This window comes from Erpetoichthys calabaricus, chromosome 2 (genome assembly GCF_900747795.2).
Source record: "Erpetoichthys calabaricus chromosome 2, fErpCal1.3, whole genome shotgun sequence".
Taxonomy (NCBI): domain Eukaryota; kingdom Metazoa; phylum Chordata; class Cladistia; order Polypteriformes; family Polypteridae; genus Erpetoichthys; species Erpetoichthys calabaricus.
In genome coordinates, this window is record NC_041395.2 from 132,807,275 (window position 1) to 132,830,451 (window position 23,177).

The 23,177-nt window shown below is 36.2% G+C and overlaps 1 protein-coding gene across 4 annotated transcripts in view; it reads left to right on the forward strand.

Annotated features, from left to right (window-relative positions):
* LOC114669595 (extracellular calcium-sensing receptor-like) overlaps positions 1–17,061 on the forward strand; it is a 48,873-nt gene extending 31,812 nt beyond the window's left edge. The window contains exons 4-7 of one of the 4 annotated variants that reach the window (XM_051922462.1): positions 13,483–14,081; positions 14,447–14,683; positions 14,848–14,971; positions 16,141–17,061. In XM_051922462.1, coding sequence (XP_051778422.1) covers positions 13,483–14,081; positions 14,447–14,683; positions 14,848–14,971; positions 16,141–17,036 — 1,856 coding nt within the window. In that variant the 3' untranslated portion in view covers positions 17,037–17,061. Of the gene's footprint in view, positions 1–293; positions 531–726; positions 851–2,168; positions 3,207–13,482; positions 14,082–14,446; positions 14,684–14,847; positions 14,972–16,140 lie in introns of those variants that run through there. The other 3 variants (XM_051922465.1, XM_051922466.1, XM_051922463.1) reach the window with 3 other exon arrangements.
* The last annotated feature ends 6,116 nt before the right edge of the window (positions 17,062–23,177 follow it).

Consider the following 23,177-nt stretch of genomic DNA (forward strand, 5'->3'; position numbering starts at 1 on the left):
ATGGAAAAAAAATGTAAACTGTACATGGGATGGGATGTTTCTGCTGGTGTCCTGAGTTTAAAATTAAATTCACTTAAAATTAAAGATAAACAAATTAAAAATTAAAGCCATTTCTGTATGGTTTTTCCTTCCATACCATACCATTTTCTAATTCCATAAATCCCTGTGTGAGTGTGTGGAGATGGTGATGGACTGCTGCCCTGTTCCTGCTAGGTTCCTGCCATATGCCTAGTTCTGCCAAGATAGATTCCACTTATGCCATGTTATATATTTGTTTTTTGTTTTTTTTGCAGTTATCCCATTACTTGAAAACCATAAACTTTACCACAAAGAGTGGAGAAAACTTTTATTTTGATGAAAATGGAGATCCTGCGGCAAAAGGCAAGATATATGACATAGTAAACTGGCAGTTAAATAAAGAGGGTGATGTTGATTTTGTGACAGTTGGTGCATACTATACACTTTCATCAGAAGGATATGAATTTCAAATTAATTACGAAATTATTAACTTCGCTGGCACAAAAAATAAGGTAAAATTTTAGTTTCTTTTTATTCTAGGTATTATCATGTGGATTTATTAGAGATTCTTACATTTAATTATATATTTTTTATTCTCCATGTTATACTATTTTCAGACTAAGGATGAATCAAATTAATTAGAATCCTCCCTAAATTTTCTTGTACTCTCCAAGCACAGTAGATTTTTTTCTTCTCATTATGTTTAAGGTGCCCAGGTCAGTTTGCAGTGAGTCCTGTCTGCCTGGAACACGAAAAGCTGTGAAGAAAGGTCGACCAATCTGCTGCTATGACTGCATACCATGTGCTGAAGATGAAATTAATAACATAACAGGTGTGAAATTCAATTATGGATTACAAACAATTGAACCAGAATGTTTGTGCAACTAGTTAGCAGTACTGCTATGCAGTTCAAGGGTCGTGCTCTCAAATTCCAACTCAGGAACTGTTTGTATATAGCTTGCACCATAACATAGGGAAGGTTTGTCCTTATTACTGAACATACAGAATTTAAAAGAAATCATGTACAGTAATTAATAATCATTATCTTACAGGATAAAGAATACATTATAATATTGACAGGGAGTTTTACAGACTTGCTTTAAACATTTGAATATCTGTTATATGTAAAGAATAGCAATTTTCTTTGAAAATATTCTTTATTGAAGACTGACTCAGAACATGTGTACAACATGTTAGTAAAGTGGGCATCTTGGCAGCATTTAGGCACAGGGCAGGTGGTTACCCTTGGCAAAGTGCCAGTCAATTGCAAGGCCTTATGACACCAATGCATGGTATTAATGAGTCTTGTAAAAGACCACCAGACAAATGTGCAAAGTCCTCCAACACCTTGTCTAGGCCAGGATTAATGATTCATCATACCTCGCTAAAAAGCATCAAGAACATGCAAAACATACATATTGTGATGTCTTATAATAAATGTTTAGGTTCTCGGTTGCTTGTGACTGAATAGGAAGACAGGAAGGAAGGAGGGGATGTGTATGTGTGGACGAGGACAGAGGAAGAAGCTTGGAGAGTGAACAGAAAAAATTAATTAAAAAGTGCAGTTGAAAAGGGGGTGCAAACAGCATAGTGGCATTTGTTGCTTCAGAGGTGTGCCTAGCAACCCAAACAGCCAGCTGGAGAAGGATTTTTCTTGATGTTTTCTTCAGTTTCATGTCATTCAATAAACTCTGTATCTGTTGAGCACCACTTTTCAAGCACCAGTTTTATGTCTCACCCTCCTTAGTCAGTGCAATATACAATGTACAGTATATTTTTGATTCCCTTATTTACTTCATGTAATTAAAACTAGAAAATCAATTACAACTTTTTAATTTAGTCATGCAGGCTCCATTTAGTCACATTCTCCATTTATGCTTATTACTGTTCCTCACATGGTTGGGGTTGTTTGACATGTTGGGGGGGGGGGGGGGGTTTAAATTTCTATTAATATCTTTTTTCACAAAATTATTATTACACAAAGAATACAAGAAATATAGAACATTTGCTTATATGCAAGAATGCAAAAAATCTGTACAATAGAGGAAGTTTGATACAATAGGCTTAAGTTTCTAAAAAATAGTATTGTTTCTAAAAAGTTTTATAATCATTGGAATTTGTTTTAATTATTTGTACTACCTTTCTTCCAGATTCTTCAGATTGTCTAAAGTGCCCAGTAGAATACAAACCAAACAAGTCAAAGACTGAATGTATCTTGAAAGAAACTGAATATTTATCATTTCAAGAAATTATGGGAATACTGCTGGTCACTCTGTCAGTGCTGGGAGCATTGCTAACACTTTTAGTAGGTTTAGTTTTTTATTACCATAGAGAAACTCCAATTGTTCGAGCAAATAATTCTGAACTGAGTTTTCTTCTTCTCTTTTCATTAACCCTTTGTTTTCTTTGTTCCCTCACATTCATTGGTCAGCCCTCTGACTGGTCATGTATGTTACGCCACACTGCTTTTGGTATTGCATTTGTCATGTGCATCTCCTGTGTGCTCGGGAAGACTATTGTGGTGCTCATGGCGTTTAGGTCTACACTGCCTGGAAGTAATGTCATGAAATGGTTTGGAGTCACTCAGCAGAGACTAAGTGTTTGTAGTTTTACACTTATACAGGTGATTATTTGCCTTCTTTGGTTACTTAACTCACCTCCTTTTCCTAATAAAAATATGAAACATTACACAGAGATAATAATACTAGAATGTGACCTTGGATCTACAGCTGCTTTTTATGCAGTTTTGGGCTACATAGGATTGCTTGCTTTATTTTGCTTTGTCCTGGCATTTCTGGCTCGTAAACTGCCAGACAACTTTAATGAAGCGAAATTCATTACATTCAGCATCCTGATATTTTGTGCCGTATGGATCACTTTCATTCCAGCTTACATCAGCTCACCAGGGAAGTACACTGTAGCTGTCGAAATATTTGCTATTTTAGCTTCCAGTTTTGGTTTGCTTTTCTGTATTTTCTTCCCCAAGTGCTATATTATTTTGCTGAAACCAGAAAAAAATACAAAAAAGCAGATTATGGCAAAATGAACTGAAGAAAATAAACATGAAAAAAGATAACGGACATTGGACTGATATGAAATGTTTGAACATGAAATATGATGCATATTTGCAATTGATGAGTGGTGTTGTCCAGGATTCTTTCATGCCTTGTGTCCAGGGATGCTGACAGACTTTGGTCCCACACAAACAAATTGAATTAACTGCATATAAGAATATTAATTTAAAGTTATATATATAATTTATTAGTCGTAAATTTTTTTTTTATTTTAAGTATTGGCAAAAGTGCATCTTACTGCCTTTTATTCACTTTAAAGTACCCACTTAAGCTCTGTTTGATTTGAATATTTATTCATTTCCAGACCAATTTAAAATACCAATCAACACAACCTACACATTTATGGGATTAAAAGAAAACCAGAATAAAAAGATAAAGAAATCGGGAGAATGTACACAGATGATAATCTGGCCACGGTTTGGACCCAATATCCTGTAGCACTAGACTGAAGCATTATTTAACATTATTAAATCATCTTAATCCAAATTAGGGTAGTAGGGAACTATTGTAACACTACTGGGTGTGAGGCAGGAAAAAAATCCTAGATGGATTGCTAGTACATCATAAGGCTCACTTGTACATACCGCATATCCAAAGTCATTCGTATTGGCTCAAGTCCCCATTAGGTCTGACATGGATAAGTTTGAAATTTAGGGGACAAACCAGAATACTGTGACAAAAAATTTATGCAGACATTGGAAGAACATGAAAGTTTTGCATGTCAGTGGTTGGCTCAGCTCAGCAGCAGCTCTAACTATTGTGTTACCTGGTGACTCTTTGAAAAAAATTTTTTAAACATAAATAATTAGATAATTAGTTGTTTTTTTTCTGTAAATTAGAATGAATAATTTTCAAGTAACAAAATTGAAAACAAAATGAATTACATTGTACCAAACTGTGAATTAATAACTTGATATCAGATTAAAATAAATTTATAAATACAAGTTATTTTACTTTTTTTCTTTATGGTGACTTTTCTTGTTGTTATATTGAGTGTGTGATAAGGACGCTGTACAGCGCCCGACCCGACACAGACTCACACTGAGGCACGTGTAAAAAACACAAAAAAGACCTTATTTTCTTCAGCTGGAGGGCACATCTTCCCCGTGAACTCCCCAGCCACAACACAGTCCAAGTAAGCACAGACTAATCAAACCAACACACGCCCTTCTGGCACCACCACTCCTCCCTTGAAGCTTCGTCCTCTCCTCCCGATTCTGACCACTGAGTGGTGGTGGCTGGCCCCTTTTATAGCCCACCCGGAAGTGTTCCAGGTGCTTCACCACCTGGTTCCAATTGCACTTCCAGGTGGGACTGAAGAGTTGTCCAGCTGGACTGTGGAATCCATGCAGAACCCCATGGCGGCCACCCCAGCTCCCAACCAGGCTGTTGAGGACTCCATCTCCCATGGTGCCCTATGGGAGGTTGAGGCATCAGCGCTGGCCACGGAGGCTGCCACCAGGCTTTCCGGGGGAGGTATTGAATTGCCCATGGTTGCTCCCTCGGAACATATGCAGCAGGGGTGTCCTGGCCAGGCATGTGTCCTATTCTTACAACAGACTTTATAATTACTGTATTTTCAATAGCATATATTTATTTGTAAAAAGTAAAATCCCTCCCAATGTTCTAACTGATGACAAAGTAACATAATGCTTACGCATTTCATATACCCTTTAACAAGGGTTAAAGACACGGAAAAGATCAGCCAGTTATTTTGTCATGGCACCAAGTTATGTATTTGCTGCTTGATACAGCTGAAAGTCAAGAAGTGGTTCGCTTGTAAGGAATATACTTTAATTGAATGAATACTGGAAAAACTATCTATATGTCAGAAGGCAAGGAATAGGATGAAGCAGATAATCTGGAAATGCAGACAGATGTTGTGTATTTGAATAACAATTCTATGGAAAAGTTCAGTACACTTTTAGCCATTCAAATGTCATATGTTTGTAAATGTTAATATGAGAATCTTTCAAAATTTCTCATCAGTTTGTTATTTCCATGGACATTCACAGAGTGAAGCAATGACGAGCATGAAAAAGAAACATCACTCACACAACTGTTAAAGCATTTCACAAAACAGTTAATGCATTTCTGCACACCTGCTAAAACACTTTTATTCCATGCATCAAAATGTAGAGATTTGATCAATTATTACAACACCCTCATCAAAAGGAGAGATTTCTTTCATCATTTATAAACATTTATACCACATTACTTGCTTTCTGTTCATCAAAATGAAATTGGTGGCATTTGGAACAAACGTGAAAGCAATAAAATATTATGACATGGAAAGATATTTACTGTATACACTTTTATTTATGGGTGGTGCAGTGGTAGCGCTGCTGCCTCGCAGTAGGGAGGCTGGGGTTTGCTTCCCGGGTCCTCCCTGCGTGGAGTTTGCATGTTCTCCCCGTGTCTACGTAGGTTTCCTTCAACTGCTCCAGTTTCCCCCCACAGTCCAAAGACATGCAGGTTAGATGCATTAGCGGTCCTAAATTGCCCCTAGTGTGTGCTTGGTGTGTGGGTGTGGGTGTGTGTGCCCTGTGGTGGACTCGCGCCCTGCCCTGGGTGTGTTCCTGTCTTGCGCCCTGTGCTGGCTGGGATTGGCTCCAGCAGACGCCCATGACCTGTGTTAGGATATAGTGGGTTGAACAATGACTGACTGACTGACTGACTTATATTTATTGACAAAATGAAATCTTAAATCCAATACAAAGAATACACATGAAAATAGCCCTAACAGTACTGAAAAAATGACAAAAGATGTTATTGTAGCCAACTGAAATTGTATGGCACAGTGATGTAAAAGATGAAATCAAATAACTGTTACACAGACAACAGTAAACAATATGTAACACTGTAAAATAATATGAATTGGCACTCACATGGGGTATCCATTCTCTCTGCTGATTCAGACCACATATCTGGATTTACTTCAACCTCTATATTTTGTCTTTCAAGGCACAGTTGTAAAAATTGTTTCACATGTCATACCAACCAATGGGAAGCATCATCTGTCATGCCATTGCAACCAGCACTCATTGCTTCCAGCGATGACATCTGCTTATGTGGCCATACACCCTCCATGCCCCATGCTGAATAACATCTCCTCAGTTTGGATTAGGAAGGGTGAATATGGTTAAAGAATGATCATTGAGCATCGTTGGATCAGTGTCAAATTAGTCTCCTATGTGACTGAAGCGGTGAAATCAGATTGTCCCAAACGATAAGAAAATTTGGCAAATCTCATCTGACTGCTCCTATCTAATTCTCAGGAATATGATGGCATTGATTGACCAAGACTAGCAGAAGCCCATCCGTATTACAGGACCCATTGATTGGGACATTGTTTAGCTCACCCTGCTCTGACATAGTAACTGTTATAGATAATACTAAATATTATGCATATTTAAAACCCATAATATTCTGAGCCAAATTAAGTTAGTTTTGTTAATATATAACAGATATTTTAGTTTTGTGTGTACAACGTATTTTTTGCAATTGCTTTCACAATCAGTTTAATTCTAGTATATCTCAGACAAAGAAATCACGTTCACACATCGTTTCTTTCCCATAATACAACACTTTCAGACCCAAACAGAAACATTTCTACATTTTCCAGATCTACATACATTCTTATCTTGCTTTTTAACCCTTTTTTCCCTTATTAATTAATTTTATTATTTCCCTTAAAGGCAGTCAGGCAAGTCTAATTCTATCTACCTACATAGTACAATTCACTATAATGATGACTCACTGTAATCATAACTCAGAACACACAGCTACAAGTATAATTTTTCAAAAAATTCTACTTCATTATCTAAGCCTGTTCTTTTTTCTTACTAGTTACTCTATGTCTTCATAATTTCCTTTCTTCTTACTAGTTTTCTTTCTGCGCAGTTTCTAGAGAGCCCCTCTACTTTTTAGCTGGCTTCAGTGCACTCCCATTTTTTTTTTCCCTTTCTTGTTCATTTTCTTACAAAAACATTTTTTATTTTGTTTTCTGTTGTTTTTCTAAGTGTACTTTTCAGAGGTGGGACATCTATCTCCCACATGCTTTCTAATGAGGCCTATTATCTTGACATCCCAAAAAGAGATTTCACTTCTCTGCAAGTCACCCCTGCCACAGGCAACTTCAGTTTATCATCAGTCCCTTAGACAACAGTGCATACTAGCCACGAGTTCTGGATTTAGCAATGGCAGTTCCTTCTGAAAAGCACAACTGCCACAAGCCTTCTCAACAAATTCCTCAAAAGCAGTGTCCTCACAGTGCACAGACATATACAGACCTAGAAGAACTGTCATCATGAACGTTAGATATTGCAACAGACAGGAAAGGGTAACTTCCTCAGATGGCAACCCAAAATCTGGCCACACTCAAAGTCCATGACCTTGATGACACACAGCAAAGAAGATTCATACTCCTCTGCAGTCTGTGGTGCATCCCAGTGAATCCCTGAGATGGTGTAAGCTCTTTTTTATTGTTACAAAAGGTCTCACACAGTGTTCTCCTTTGTCACCTTATTATTTTGTTTTCTGCAATTTTCGTATAAAACATTCTTGTATGTAAAGTATCTTTTAGAATAAACTACAGCTGTGAAATCTGCAAAAGCACAAATTTATTTCTCAATAACATTCACCAACAGTTCATGTCCTATTAATCCTTCTAGCCCAACCTGTCACCATGCCAGTCTCCCAGCAGAAACATCCTCATCAGACAGCCAAGTCAGCATTGACTAGATAATTCTCTGTGGCAATCCAGTTTACCAATGATGAAACTCTCCTAACCAGGGACAATGCAGGAATGTCGTTGAGATGAGCAAACTGTTTATTTAAGTAGTCTTTAAATTAAATATTTTGGAATAAGGTATACATATTATAGAGTAGATATATATACATTGTGATGCATGTGTTTTGTGCCTGATAGAAGACGCTGAGTCCAGAGGCTTCAAGAAAATCAGCTTTATTCTAATCGAAACAGGAACAGTCAAGGTATATATCCAAATGGGAGCTACCACTTCAACAAACACTGACACAGCAAATAAGCAGTGACAGGGCCATGTCAGTGGCTGGGTTAGAATTGTCCCTGCATCAACCATTGGATAACAGACGTGTTAGCTGTGAGTCTGAGAACTTGCAGTTGCCTTGGTGGCGCCAAGAACCTGTGGTTGCCTCAGCGACAGAGAAGCAATTCTCGACAGACACATCAACCGTGTTTGGTTGTATAGCACAATTGGGGAGGGTCTCAGAAATCTCACATATACATAGATACGTTGCTGGGTAATGTGACAAAAGGCTTAACATGTTTCAAAAATTAGGAAGGACAGGTGGTATGGTGGCACAGTGGATAGCACTGCTGTCTTGTAATAATTAAAGTTTGAATATTTTCTATGTAGAGTTTGCATGTTCTTCCTGTGTCTGTGTGGTTTTTCTCCATGCACTGGATATCCTCTTGTACGTGTGTGTGCTATTCTGTGATGCACTGGCACTGTCTTTTACAGGTAGCAAAAATTTACACCGGGTGTTATAGACTGAAATCAAATGTATGTTTTTATTATGTAACAGCAGCTCACTATTCAAAACAGAAATAACTCAGCCTCAAACTCACAACCACTTGATTACAAGACAGCAGTTATCAGATATTTGGACTTGGGTTTTTACTCATTGACAGCAATATGCAGATTGAATGATTTCTTTTTCTTTTGTTATATTCTTGAATAAAAGCACATTTGTTTTGTTATACCTTTTGTGAAAGTGTTTATTTGATATTTGGACTTCAGTCTTGACACATTATACACTTCACATTGGCATTTTGTCATTATTATGGTAAGATGAAAAATTTTCTGTTTTAGATATGTGTTCAACATTTCTTGCATTTCCTGTCTTCCTGCATTTACACAGATTGTTGTAGAAATGGAACGCACATGAAATGTATGAAGCCCAGTGTAATGGGCGGCCAACAGAGTGGAAGGACAGGGGAGAGGACATTAGTAAGGCAATACCTCCCCTGGGACACTAGAGGGGAGCCCTCCTGGGCGGCTGTATCACCACGGATTCCTGCAGGGCATGTCAGGAGTTGGAGTTTGGTGAAACCCTGTTGGGTTCCATGGGGGCCCCCAGGGGGAGCTACAGAGCCCTAAAGAGGACCGCCAGCGCACCTGGGAGTGATTCTAGGTAATACTGATGAGCCACCTGGAACACTCCTGGGACCTGAATGGCCAGAGTCGGGAGGAAGAAGACAAAGCCTGAGGATGAGTGGAGGTGGATAGGCTTGTGGCAAGGAAGGGACTGAACTGTGTGTTGCAGTGTTGGTGATTTGTGCACACTTTAAAACTGTAAATAAACCAGGTGTTGAGTTTGAACCTGTGTCCTGCCTGTGTGTGTCCGGGTTAGGATGGCTGTATGCCCCCCAGTGGCTTCACACCCAAATAACAATATATTATTTACCCTACACCAGTGGTTCTCAAACTGTGGGGCAGGCCCCCCTAGGGGGGTGTGAAGTAACAAAAAGGGGGGCGCGAAGATGTGAAAAAAAGAAAACAAGAATCGAAAATATGAAAAATACATCTATTGAAACCAAAACAAATTAACTTAAACTACATTCTGATACTAGAAAAATAGAGTTAGATAAATGTCGATAAAAGTTAAGTAGATATAATAAATTATGCATTGTCGCAATAACGAGACATCAGACAGATAAAGGTTTGAGGCAGCCACCCGTATAATGAGGTATCCTGGCTGCAAAGTCGTAAATGCAAAATATAGAGCACTGATGTGCTTACAACAGAGTCCACAACAAGACTGACACATGGGGAAACGGTTAGGCTTTTAAAGGGGAAGACAGGAAGTGAGGTCATATGGGTCTGGCTCAGGATCATCTGCCATTGGTTCAAGCCCGGAGGTGACATCACAGGGGCCGGAGCCGGTAAGGTCTTCTTCCATTGGCTTGGTCCCGGAAGTGACATCATGAGAGCTAGGTGAGATCTCCCGGGAATGGTCTACAGGCAAGGGAAAAAAAGAATCAGTGCACTCTGCCACATCCCGGCATGCCCCAGAACTGTCTTCCCTCGAGCCCTTTAGCTGCCTCCCATGCGCACGTGTGTGACAGCATCTATGATATACCATTAATTAAAAAAGAACAAATTGGTATTAGTGAGCTCCTTTCAAAAAAATGTTACGGGTGGGGCGCGATTAAAACTTATGAAAACTCGGGTCGCAAATACTTAAAGGTTGAGAAACGCTGCCCTATACAATTCCAAACACCTCACTGACAGATAACCTTTAGCGACTGAGTTCACTTCAGCTGCCTCCGTGGGGGGATGAGTGAGCAGGCTGCCTGCTGCCAGTGCTGATTGACATATTTGCAAGACAAAGACACGGATGAGGAGGTGTGAAGGAATTTAAGGTGGTCTGGGATTGCAACTTTTTTCGTAGGCTTCAGGGATTCTATTGTTAATAAAATAATGATGACAATCATCATTACTAGATGCTACTAGCTGTTTTTCATTCTGCTTCTCTTCTCAGAATCTCAATATACTATTCAGTGGCTTTGTTTGACTCCTGGTCAATGAAAGACAAGTCACAGTAATTACGAAATTAGCTGTTACTGGTATGGTAACAAGCCATTATATTATATTAAGGTGATAGCCTATAATGTTAACATTTTAGCAGTTTTTAGCAGTTTAGTTAGTTTTTGCATCTGTTTATTACAATTAATTTAAATGTGTTTTAACATAAAAATTGAAATACATGCTTATGTACTTTTGTTTTGCTGTTTTGTTTTTCTAATCTGTGTAAGCCTGAACATGTGTACAATAATAGAATAAACTGAACTGAAGATAACTTTGGGTATCTGATAATTAATTTGAAGAAAGAAAAATAAAAGCATTCACGTCTCTCAATCTGACATTTAGTTACTCCAAGGATTACAGTCCAGTGACAGAAATGCCAAAAATGACTGGAAAGCATGTATCTATAAAAGTTCAATGTACAGCATAAAACAAATATTAAAAATACATTTTTTTTTAAACTTTTTATATTAATGCTTTCCATATAGTACAATTAATTTGGGGGAGAAAAATGGAAATGAGAGTTCTGGCCTGTTTCCAAGTTTTTATATAGCCTGAATGCATATTGCATGCATTATATATATTGTATTGTGGAAAAAAAGTGAGAGTAAAAGAGGAAGCTATTTAACATTAGTTAACATGTATTGAAATTTGTCCAGACTCATAATGTTGATGGTTAATATTTTTTTTAAAAACTTGCTTTATTAGAATGATGTTAATAAAATAATAAGGTAGAGTACATTTTTTCCTTTGTTTCTTCTTACACAGTCAAACAAGGATATTACCTTTGAGAATTGACATCATTTTCTATACTACATATTTAAGTCCACTGCTCTGCAGAGAAGCACATAACTACATAAGCAGGACTGGCAGTAAAATTAAATGGTTCTCTTGCTTTTTCTGTTTGTGCCTCTCCTTACAGAAGCTCTAATACCTGTTTGTAACCTGTGGAGAAAAACAGAGCTGCCCATGTTTTCCAAGGATGGTGACATTATTATTGGAGGCATTTTTACATTTCATGACAGCCCAGCAGATCCCAACCTGACATTTAAAACCATGCCCGAAGTATCAAAATGTAAAGGGTAAGTGCACTGTATTTATTGTCCATGTTAGAAATATCAAACAAAGAAAAACATTTTAAACATTTCAGAAATATTAATTACATACTACATTGTGATGTGGAGAGGATGTTTTTAGATTCCCATGGAAACTCAGTATCAAATGCATTGATATTAGGATCAAGTTATGTACAGAATTTCCAAAAAATAAACAATGTGTATTATCTGAAATTTGTTAGATGCTTACATAAATAACTAATAAAAATAAGGCTTGAATATTGCAATGTTAGCCTTATGTTGATTCATGCAGTAAATAAATACACTTAATACATTAACATCTTAGTTTATACAATAAAACAAGGGATGTGGAATTGGAACTATATATGTTACACAAATTAGAAATTTGAAACAAAGACAAATGTTTAAATGACAAAAATGCTAATTGCATCCTATATTTTATGTAAATAAATAAATTTAATGTATTAACTTCTTTACACTAATATAATGGACAAGCAAAAAGAAAATTAGCTTCATGGTTTGCCACAGTGCACATCAGTTTAAATTCTTCGTTCTTAAAATATTCAACCCAGCAGTGCATTTTCTGTAGCATTAGTCCCTCGATGTTCTTTGGTGCTAAGGTCATTAATTAACAAAGCTATTCAATACTCTTTTAGGCTCAATTTCAGAGGACTTCAATTTGCTCAGACCATGATTTTTGCAATTGATGAAATAAACAAGAATACAGACATATTGTCTGGTGTTACCTTGGGCTATAAAATCTACGACGCATGCAGAGATGTCCATTTGACCCTGAGATCAGCGATGGCATTATTAAGTGGGGAGGACAAAGCCTCATTCCAGGATGTTTTCTGTCCCAAGACATCTATAGTGCCTGCTATTATAGGTCCTTCTACTTCATCACCTGCAATAGCAATTTCTACCACTCTGGGGCCTTTCAGTATACCAGTGGTAAGAAGACATTTTCGGTTTTCTAAGTTTCAACTTAAATTATAGAAGTGCATACACTTAATGTTGTAATGCATTCCCACTTAAATGAGGTTGTGGATTTAGTCTGAAAATACAGTCTTTTACTCTGGACCCATTTTTGGTGGCTGCCACTTTAACTTCTGGCTCCCCATAACCTTAAAAATTACTAAATGGTTCAATAGATTGATGGATGGATGAAAGGGAGGTATAACTGACCCACCACTCAGCCCAATTCTAGGAGATTGCCACTTCAGTTGTTTATGGATTGTTCATTCTAGCAGTGCATTAACCTGATTAAAAAGAACTTTTTTTCAGCTAGGAGGATAGTCACTGTATCTTTTACAAGGCTATTACTAACATTTCTTATACTATACAGTATATAATACTTCAATATGATGTACAGTATGTAAGAACTAATATACAAATACAAACAAGCATTTGATATTTAATAAAAAATTAGATCTTTCCTTAATTGCACTATGACATTAATTCACATAGTAAAAAATTTTGTTTTATTATGGCAGATCTTTTGCATTTTTTTTCTTTTGTATGTTTCTACTTTACAGGTCAGTTATTCTGCCAGCTGCTCATGTCTCAGTGACAAAAAGCTCTTTCCTTATTTCTTCAGAACAGCCCCAAGTGATTATTATCAAAGTGTTGCCATGGCACAGCTTGCAAAGCATTTTGGATGGACATGGGTAGGGGCAATAAGAAATGATGATGATTATGGGAACTATGGCATGGCCACATTTGTGGAAGTTGCACAGAAAGAAGGTATTTGTGTTGAATATTCTGAGGCTATCCACAGAACATACCCGAGAGAAAAAATTCTCAGAGTGGTTGACATTATCAAACTCTCCTCATCAAAAGTCATCATAGCATTTTTGACAGTTAATGTACTTGAAATTCTGCTCAAGGAGATATTCTTACAAAATGTCACAGGCTTTCAGTGGATTGGCACAGAGTCTTGGATTTCTACTAAAAATGCTGCCATGCTTCAATATTACAAAATAATGAATGGAGCAATTGGATTGTCAGTCAGCACTGCAGTCATACCAGGTTTGAAGGAGTTCTTGCTCAGCGTCCATCCTTCTCCACTTCCTGGAAACTCTGGCCTGAATGAGTATTGGGAATATCTGTTTAACTGTACTCTTAACTTAAAAAATACGCAAACAGGCAATTCCTTTTGTACTGGACAGGAATCTTTTGGTGAAATAAACAATCAGTACACAGATATGTCAAACCTTGGTTACACCAATGATGTCTATAAAGCTGCGTACGCTGTGGCTTATTCACTACACAACCTGCTAGGATGTAGCCATACTGAAAGCAGATCAACATGCGTTAACAAATCAACAAACATTCAGTTGCAGGTAGCTGCCTGAGTTTTGACATTATTCTTTTTTATTCTAATGAATTTATTTATACATTCTGAATTGCAAAATTGTTTAACAAATAACCTCTGTTAACTGATCCAGAAATGTATACTATACGTACAGTATGTTAACATAAAATGTAGTTTTAGAGGGTGTCCTGGGTCTAAATGTCAAACCTGTTCACTGTCTCCCCATGTCTGCATGGTTTTTTCTTCCATATTCCAAAATACCCTGTATTGGTGTGTAGAGCAGGTGATGGACTCGTGCCCTATCCTGCTTGGTTCCTGCCTTGTGCCTAGTTCTGCCTGGATACACTCCGCTAATCAATGTTTTACAGTTTGTTTGTTTTTTTTTTTTTACAGTTAGCCCATTACCTGAAAACCATAAACTTTACAACAAAAAGTGGAGAAAACTTTTATTTTGATAAAAATGGAGATCCTGCAGCAAAAGGCAAGATATATGACATAGTAAACTGGCAACTAAATAAAGAGGGTGATGTTGATTTTGTGACAGTTGGTGCATACTATGCTTTTTCGTCAGAAGGATATGAATTTCAAATTAATTATGAAAGTATTAACTTTGCTGGCACAAAATATAAGGTAAAGCCTTTTTTTTTTTAACTTTAGGCGTCATTATATACAGTTGTCAGTGCTTCTTCCAGTTAACTGTTTTTAAAATTCTGCATGTCAAACCAATTCCACATTTAAAATTAATTGAAATAATCTGTTTTTTTGCTAAATAGTCTTGTGCTATTATGTTTAAGGTGCCCAGGTCAGTTTGCAGTGAGTCCTGTCTGCCTGGAACTTGGAAAGCTGTGAAGAAAGGACGACCAATCTGCTGCTATGACTGCATACCATGTGCCGAAGATCAAATTAGCAACACGACAGGTGTGAAATTTAAACGGGGACTGCAAACAATTGAACCAGCATGGCTGTGCCGTTGGTTACCAGTACTGCTTTGCAGCTCATGGGTCCTCTTTTTTTTTTTTTTTAACATTTTATTGATTTTATTGAAATCACACAACATTCCATACAAATAGATCAATTTTACAAAAATAGGATTGAAAACAAATCAACCCCCACCCCTGAGAATGAGAGCATGGGCAGAAGAATAAAACTTAAAGCTAGTAAAATTAAGTAAATAGATTAATTAATAAGTGTTTAAAGATAAATGGAGAAGAAAAAGAAATGGGGAGAGAATCTGCTTCCTCAGTACTTTAAAAACTTATTCTAAAATGTTATTGATTAGATCCTGCCAGGTTTTGAAAAATTTCTGCACAGATCCTCTAAGTGAGAATTTGATTTTTTCCAATTTCAAATAATATAAAACATCAGTTACCCACTGACTTAAAAGAGGAAAGTTAGGATTCTTCCAATTTAGCAAAATAAATCTACGTGCCAATAGTGTAGTAAAGGCAATCCTCTTTTTAAATTCCAACCCAGTAACTGTATGTACAGTAACCCAGGCTGTTTATTGTATTACACAAATTCATATTATTTACAATATTTAAAAAATCAATTTCCTGCATCATTCAATGAATAGTACAAATTATTGCATATTGGTAAGAATTAAAAATTGTGAACTACTGGATTAACTTTAAAACATAACATTTTGATCCCCACTACATATTCAGTGTGTGAGTTCATTACAGGTTTGGAGACTTGCTTTAGATTTTTGAACAGTAATTTTCTTTTGTGAAAAGAAAATGCAAAATATATACAATTAATATTTGTTCTTTTATTATTTATTTATCTTTATTAATTCATGTTAATCATTTTTCCTTACAGGTTTGGGGGTGGGAATGGGTGCCTCCTGTTTTTATTTCTTTCATTCTTTTCAATATTTCATTTTTATCAAACAAAAATCATTATTACATAAAAAATACAAAAAAAAATACAACACATATGTTTACCCATATGAAAGAATACACAAATCTTTGAAAATTTAGAAAAGTTTGATACAGTAGGCATAAGCTTCTAAAACAATACTATTGCTTCTAAATCCTTTTATAATCAGGTGAAATTATTTTAATTTTTTTGCATTACCTTTCTTCCAGATTCTTCAGATTGCCTAAAGTGTCCAGCAGAGTACAAGCCAAACAGACAAAAGGATGTATGTGTCTTGAAAGAAATTGAATATTTATCATTTCAAGAAATTATGGGAATCCTGCTGGTCACTCTGTCAGTACTGGGAGCATTGCTAACACTTTTAGTAGGTTTAGTTTTTTATTACCATAGAGAAACTCCAATTGTTCGAGCAAATAATTCTGAACTGAGTTTTCTTCTTCTCTTTTCATTAACCCTTTGTTTTCTTTGTTCCCTGACATTCATTGGTCAGCCCTCTGATTGGTCATGTATGTTACGCCACACTGCTTTTGGCATTGCATTTGTCATGTGCATCTCCTGTGTGCTCGGGAAGACTATTGTAGTGCTCATGGCATTTAGGTCTACACTGCCTGGAAGTAATGTCATGAAATGGTTTGGAGTCACTCAGCAGAGACTAAGTGTGTGTAGTTTTACACTTATACAGGTGATTATTTGCCTACTTTGGTTACTTAGTTCACCTCCCTTCCCCAATAAAAATATGAAACATTACACAGAGATAATAATACTAGAATGTGATCTTGGATCTACAGCTGCTTTTTATGCCGTCTTGGGCTACATAGGATTGCTTGCTTTATTTTGCTTTGTTTTGGCATTTCTGGCTCGTAAACTGCCAGACAACTTTAATGAGGCGAAATTCATTACATTCAGCATCCTGATATTCTGTGCAGTTTGGATCACTTTTATTCCAGCCTACATCAGCTCACCAGGAAAGTACACCGTAGCTGTCGAAATATTTGCTATTTTAGCTTCAAGTTTTGGTTTGCTTTTCTGTATTTTCTTCCCCAAGTGCTATATTATTTTACTGAAACCAGAAAAAAATACAAAAAAACAGATTATGGCAAAGTGAACTGAAGGAAAAATATGAAAGAAGTAAATGGGCACTGATTTTTATACAGTTGTGTATACTGTGCATTTTACAACATGACAAAAGGAGTAATTAAGCATAAGTAAAGGAACACATGAAATAAGTATGAAAAAATACAGGGCACTAAATATGATTGTTTTACTTATAAATCATTTTAATATTTGTAATTGATTACACAGTACATTTTTGAAAGTATTTAAAATACATGCATATAATATTCATGTCTGAACTCATTTTACTACTGTTAATTCTGTATGTTTTATAAAGCACCCATTAAAGCTTTCTTAGATTTGAAAAATCGTTTATTTTCCAAACTTTCTATGTAACTCAGATTATTGTGGGACAGAAGTTACTCATATCAGACTGATTTAGACTATCGACCAATATGATCTGTATGTCTTTGGGACGTGGAAAAAAAAAAACTGATTCTTCTGTAGAAAATATCCACAAAGACAGAGTATGCCAATTCCACAGAAACAGTGATCTGGCTATGATTTGTACCCAGCATCCTACACCACTGTCAGAGAGAAGAGCTAATTCACAATGTAATACACATATATATAAACGGGAAATTCATTTTCAAAATAGAGTTAATTAGAAAATGTTTTTGAAGATGACTTCCATTATACTGAAAAACTCTGTTTATTAAAATGTATTTATAAACATCATTTATTTTATGGTGACATTTCTTGCATACAGTAATGTAACTGAACATAATAAATGTGGATAAAATTATTTTCAATATTATTTGTTGATTTATAAATGTAAAATAATATGTTTTCCAATGCTGTGAATAATAAAAACAATTACTATAAAGCTTGTATATGAGGTAGCCTGAGTAAACTAATAATTCACCTGAAATATTTATGCATATTGAAATATATGGTAATTAAATAAATATTGTACGATGAATGAAAAAAACGGTTAAAAGGTTGGTGGTGTTGCCTAATTACATGGCTAGCAGTGACAGTAAAATATCATTTATCAAAAGTGGCTTCTTGATAGTGTAAGGTGGACACTTTTGAAATTTGTGTTGTGCACAGGTCAGATTTCTGATTCTAAGTCAAGCATTACCTTGCCACAAGAGTCAAGCAAAATGACACCTTTTATTGGCTAACTAAAAAGATTACAATATGCAAGTTGCCTCGAAAACTTGCATATTGTAATCTTTTTAGTTAGCCAATAAAAGGTATCATTTTGCTTGACTTTTCACTACATTCATACGGTACCACACCCTAGTACTCTTGCCAGAAGAGAAACACTGCAAAAAATGAAACACTAAATCAACATAAAGAAGTACTTCAGTTTTTCACAATTAACTTTTTAAGTTTGGTTAATTAATGTTATTATTTAAACCAACATTTTCTCCTTAATCTAATATTTTTATTAATATTTATATATTAATTTTTTTTTATTGTATATCCAAAAAATGAATCAGATGAATTGAATTGTATAAAAATGTATTCATAAAACGTTTTCAAAACAAGGCAACCATTTTCAATTATAAAATAAAATTGTAAAGATAGCAAAATAAAATATTTTCTGCAAACCACAGTGATTTTACAAAATATTAAATTGAAAGTGTTCAATTAAAAAAATAAGATAAAACCACCATCTCTATGTAACATATTAACTTAAATACTTTTAAATCAAAAACACTGTGTAAAATACTGACTTTTAAAACAGAAGTACATTTTTACCATAAGTGTTGTCTTACACAAATCAAACAAATCAGAGTGCTGCCTTTAAAGATTTTAAAATTCTCATCCACGAGAAATAAAAATAAAATCAGACTAATTAAACCAAATAGAAAACATTAGTTAGTCTATGAATAGTGGGAACTGAACATCATGTTTTACTGATTACATGTAAATAGAAACTCTCTTGAATCTGGATATTAATAAATACTGCTGTATTGTAAACATGACAGTGCAAATATTCTAATATGAAGAACCAGTACTTTCTGCTGACCAACAGCAAAATATAGGGGAAAACATCTTGAAATACAAAGAGACAGGAAAACAAAAAACAAAACAGCCTGACAATTCCTAGGTTTACGGGTTCAGCAACCTAATGCTCTGTGTATACACTTTGCTTGACATTTTCTTTGCATCAAGTTCCAAAATAAATTCTGAAACACTTCAAAGGTACATTCCAGTCTCTTTGGATATTCCAAATTGAGGGAATACATAAGACCAAACAGTAGGGCACAAGCAGATGCAATGGAGGTAACACTTGCACGCCATCTATAATTATCACAATGTCCATGAGCGGGTGGAGAGTGTCCTCATCCTTGCGAATCACAAAAATTACAATAGGTATTTTCTCAAGTTCTGCATGGATGCTTTCTGACTTTGGCATGGCCTGTGGGGGATAGATACAGGTTTAGCTGTTCTGAAAAAAACATTGAGCTAATTCTAAAGATACAAATTACTGATTTGTCTGAACAGCAAAGATAATGTAGTTTTTGGACATTTTTCTTAGGAATATATTAACAATTGGATGTTCAACTGTACCTCAACGTCGGCAGCTTTTTTGTGGAAATCTAGCTGAGAAACAACTGATGTCATAAATGAAGATGCTTTCTTGCTTAAAGGAATGGGGGCTATTAGTTAAAGAGATGGAGCAAAAACGTGCAGATTCTGCAGCTCTCATTGAACACCTTTGTATTAACCACTTGTAGTAGAATGTATTTTTATTATTTACTAAACAAAAATGGTGTGATGTTTTAAATTAACAAAAATTTGCTATCTACATTTTACAACAGTAGAATCAAGAAGTTATTTTGAATACTGTTGATCTAAATAAATTTCTATAATGCAAATCAGTAGCACTCACACTGCAAAACAAAAAAAAGGCAAATAAAATTAGTACTCTTATAAAAAATCTCTTAATACTCATGTAACAAATAAATTCTGCCTGATTACATGCTTTTTTGTGCCATATATACAGTAGATAAATGTTGTTCAGAATATTAGGTGGGTAAATATATAAATGTAGTCACAATATGTTAATGGACTTGTCAAAGGATTTCTAAAATCAATGACTTGAAACAAGTTATAATTTAATCTTTGTTTTGGAAATAAATACAAATTTTGTATTCATACCAAAAATTCTCTAAGAAAGATGACAAGTGATTTGAACAAAAATTCTTTCTGTAAGTTAATCTCTACAGTCTGTGCAACAAAAAGATACAATTAACACAGATGCAGCTCTTTAAAAGCATCCAAAGTAGCAATATAATTTTATAACCATTAGAAATTACATTTACAAACAGAAAACAGTGCAAATATGTCCTATGCATTGTGAAATCAAGCACATGCACTTAATCCATGGCTGCACATTCTCTTGAAAAAAAAAATCAGTACTTATCTAAAACATTAATTGTAAACGACACAAATATAATGTTAACTCCTGCACTTTTTATGACCAGCATGGACACTCCACTGTCACGTGTTTTTTATTCAGGGTATAAAATGTTATTTTGTTTATAATTTTAAAGTCCTAAATGCCAAATTAAGTTCAAAGGCTGCAAAAACCTCATGTTAACGATGGATTAGGAAGATTAAAACCCTACCTCAATTAGTGTTTTAAGATTTTGTACACTGCCCAAGTATTATTATTAGCCTTAGTCCAGGTGAAATCATAGCATTATGTACATTTGAAGACAATTGGTCATATCTGATTTAAAGCCTTCTTCATGTCATTGGTCTTCATGTGTACCTCTCCCCCTTTCTGACTGATGATTGCTTTCAGTGTGTCAGCATGTCGGTCAAGCTGTTCCAGAAATTTAGCTTGCAGCGGAACTGTGGTGATACACACAAACTCGGCACAGATCTGGGGAGTTTAAGGCATACAAAGACAAATTGTTCCAATATTATATATTGTGATAGACGACCAGCTACAGACTCCAGTCGCCACCCCCAGGCCGCCAGGAGGAGCCCTCCGGACAGCATGATGGTGCCCCGAGTTCCAGCAGGGCCTCATGGACTTTGTAGTTTGTATACACAGCCCTGCTGGATACCATGGGGGCCACCGGGAGTCGCTGTAGGGGGGCTAGTGGGCTCTTATGTGCCCTATAACCCGGGAGTGCATCATCATCACGTGACAGGAAGGAACGATGTGCTCCCGGGCTGAAGAAAGGACTGTTTACCCTGACCCGGAAGGAAAAAGGAACTGTGGGTTTGGCCAGGAACCACTTCCAGGTCAGGGGATATAAAAGGACTGTGGGAAACCCAGTACACTGAGCTGAGCTGGGAGTAGGAGGGCGAAGTGTCTGGGCGAGGAGGATTGGTTAGTGAGAGAGAGAGAATTGTGTTTATGAGTAGTGTGGTGTGGAGAGTGCTTTGTGCACGGTTTAATAGTAAAATAAATACTATTTATACATTCACCTGGTGTTCAGAGTGGTACCTGAGGGTTCAAGAGGTGGACCACGCCTCTATCTGTTACAATATACATACACACAGGCAAATTGTAGCTATTGTTGAAGTCACTCAGGTTTTTACACCTACCCATTTGCTTCAGACATGTCAACTACAAGAACCAACTATTTGTTTTCCATGTAATGTATATTCCAAAACCTTGACAGGTGCCATTGTTACAACATAGTCAACACTCGTTTAATTTGTGAGCGATTATAATGTTTTGGGATGACTGGTGTACATCCATCTACTTGGTGGTCTTAAAAACACAATAAATTATGTTCCATCAACAAAGGCACCTACTCTGATTTGCTGACAATATTTCACATTGATTTAAAAAAAAAACTGCAATGTTACACTATCTCTGAATGGCGTATGTAAAACCCTGCACATAATTTATTACTTGCCTCAGAAACCTGAAACAATGCAGGCCAGTGGGACATAATGTTCTCCACTCTGGATTGCTGATCAATAATGTCTCCTCTTCAGTAGGCAAAAGTCTGTGCCCTTTTCTATCTGACTGCTTTACAATTTTCTCTTTTCCTCTGTTTAGTCAGGAGCTGCAGCCTAACATGTTCCATGTGTTCTGTGGTCTATCCACTTGGCAAACATGGGTAGAAATTGGCCTCTGCATGTCTTGGTTTTTAAATTTTTTTGTACACAAAGCATTTTCTTTTGTTTTCCTCTTAAAGGAATTAAATGCCACTTCAGCAGACCCGTGTGTTCTCAGCTGTGTCCTGTAGTTAGTCGTTTTATACTTCAGTCTTTGCTTCCACCCATAACAGCCAATGAAAGATCTAGGCTCATATAGACATGGGTGTTTCTTAACTACTGCCTCAGCAACATCACAGAAGTCTACATCTTGAGGAGAGGTGTTGCATTGGTATATTTGAGCCAACAACAAATCGTTTTTTTTCCTTTGAATTCTTTCCTTTCTGCAGTTACAACTCTGTCTCAACTGAAAAAGTGAGGATATGAAATGCTTTGGACCACTGAGCTGTTCTTATTGTAACAGATTCAGATGATGAACTGCTTGGTATTGTACTGTTGTCTGACTGACGAGACACTTTCAAGGTGGAATTTTCATGGTATTGCCTTTCTGACAAGGTACACTCTGCTACGGAGACAGAATCAATGTTATGTCCAAAGGAGGTTTCTGCATCCTCTGGAGCAACAATATGAATAAGAGTGGTGGTATCTGCTAGGTGAATAACCTTGATTGTGCTCACGTCAATGATTTCAGTAATGGACATTAGGTTCACAAACATATTGCCAAAGTCTGCATCCATATACTGCAGCCTTATGTCCCCCTGTAATTAGCTGATCTTCTTGATCTCATTGATAAGATCCACTACAGATTCAGGTATCCCCCTTGGTAGTGACATTTATACAGAGTTGTGCTCTTCTAGGATTACAAGCAGCCTTGCAGGTGTCTACTGAGCCATCTTAAGTTAGGCACTAAATTTATGAACAGAAATGTGTTAGATCCATTTTATAATGCACTAAACAACATGAAAACGTAAACACTTCTAATCAAAATGTTATCATAACTTAAAACTGTAAAAGTCACATACTTGTAAACTGGAACATCTGACTCATCCTACCTTAGACATGTATGTATTGTTTAACTGTAACCAGCCGCTTTCCTCCTGCAATGTAGTCAGCAAGTGGGCATCAGTCTGCCAAATCATCCACCTCAAGA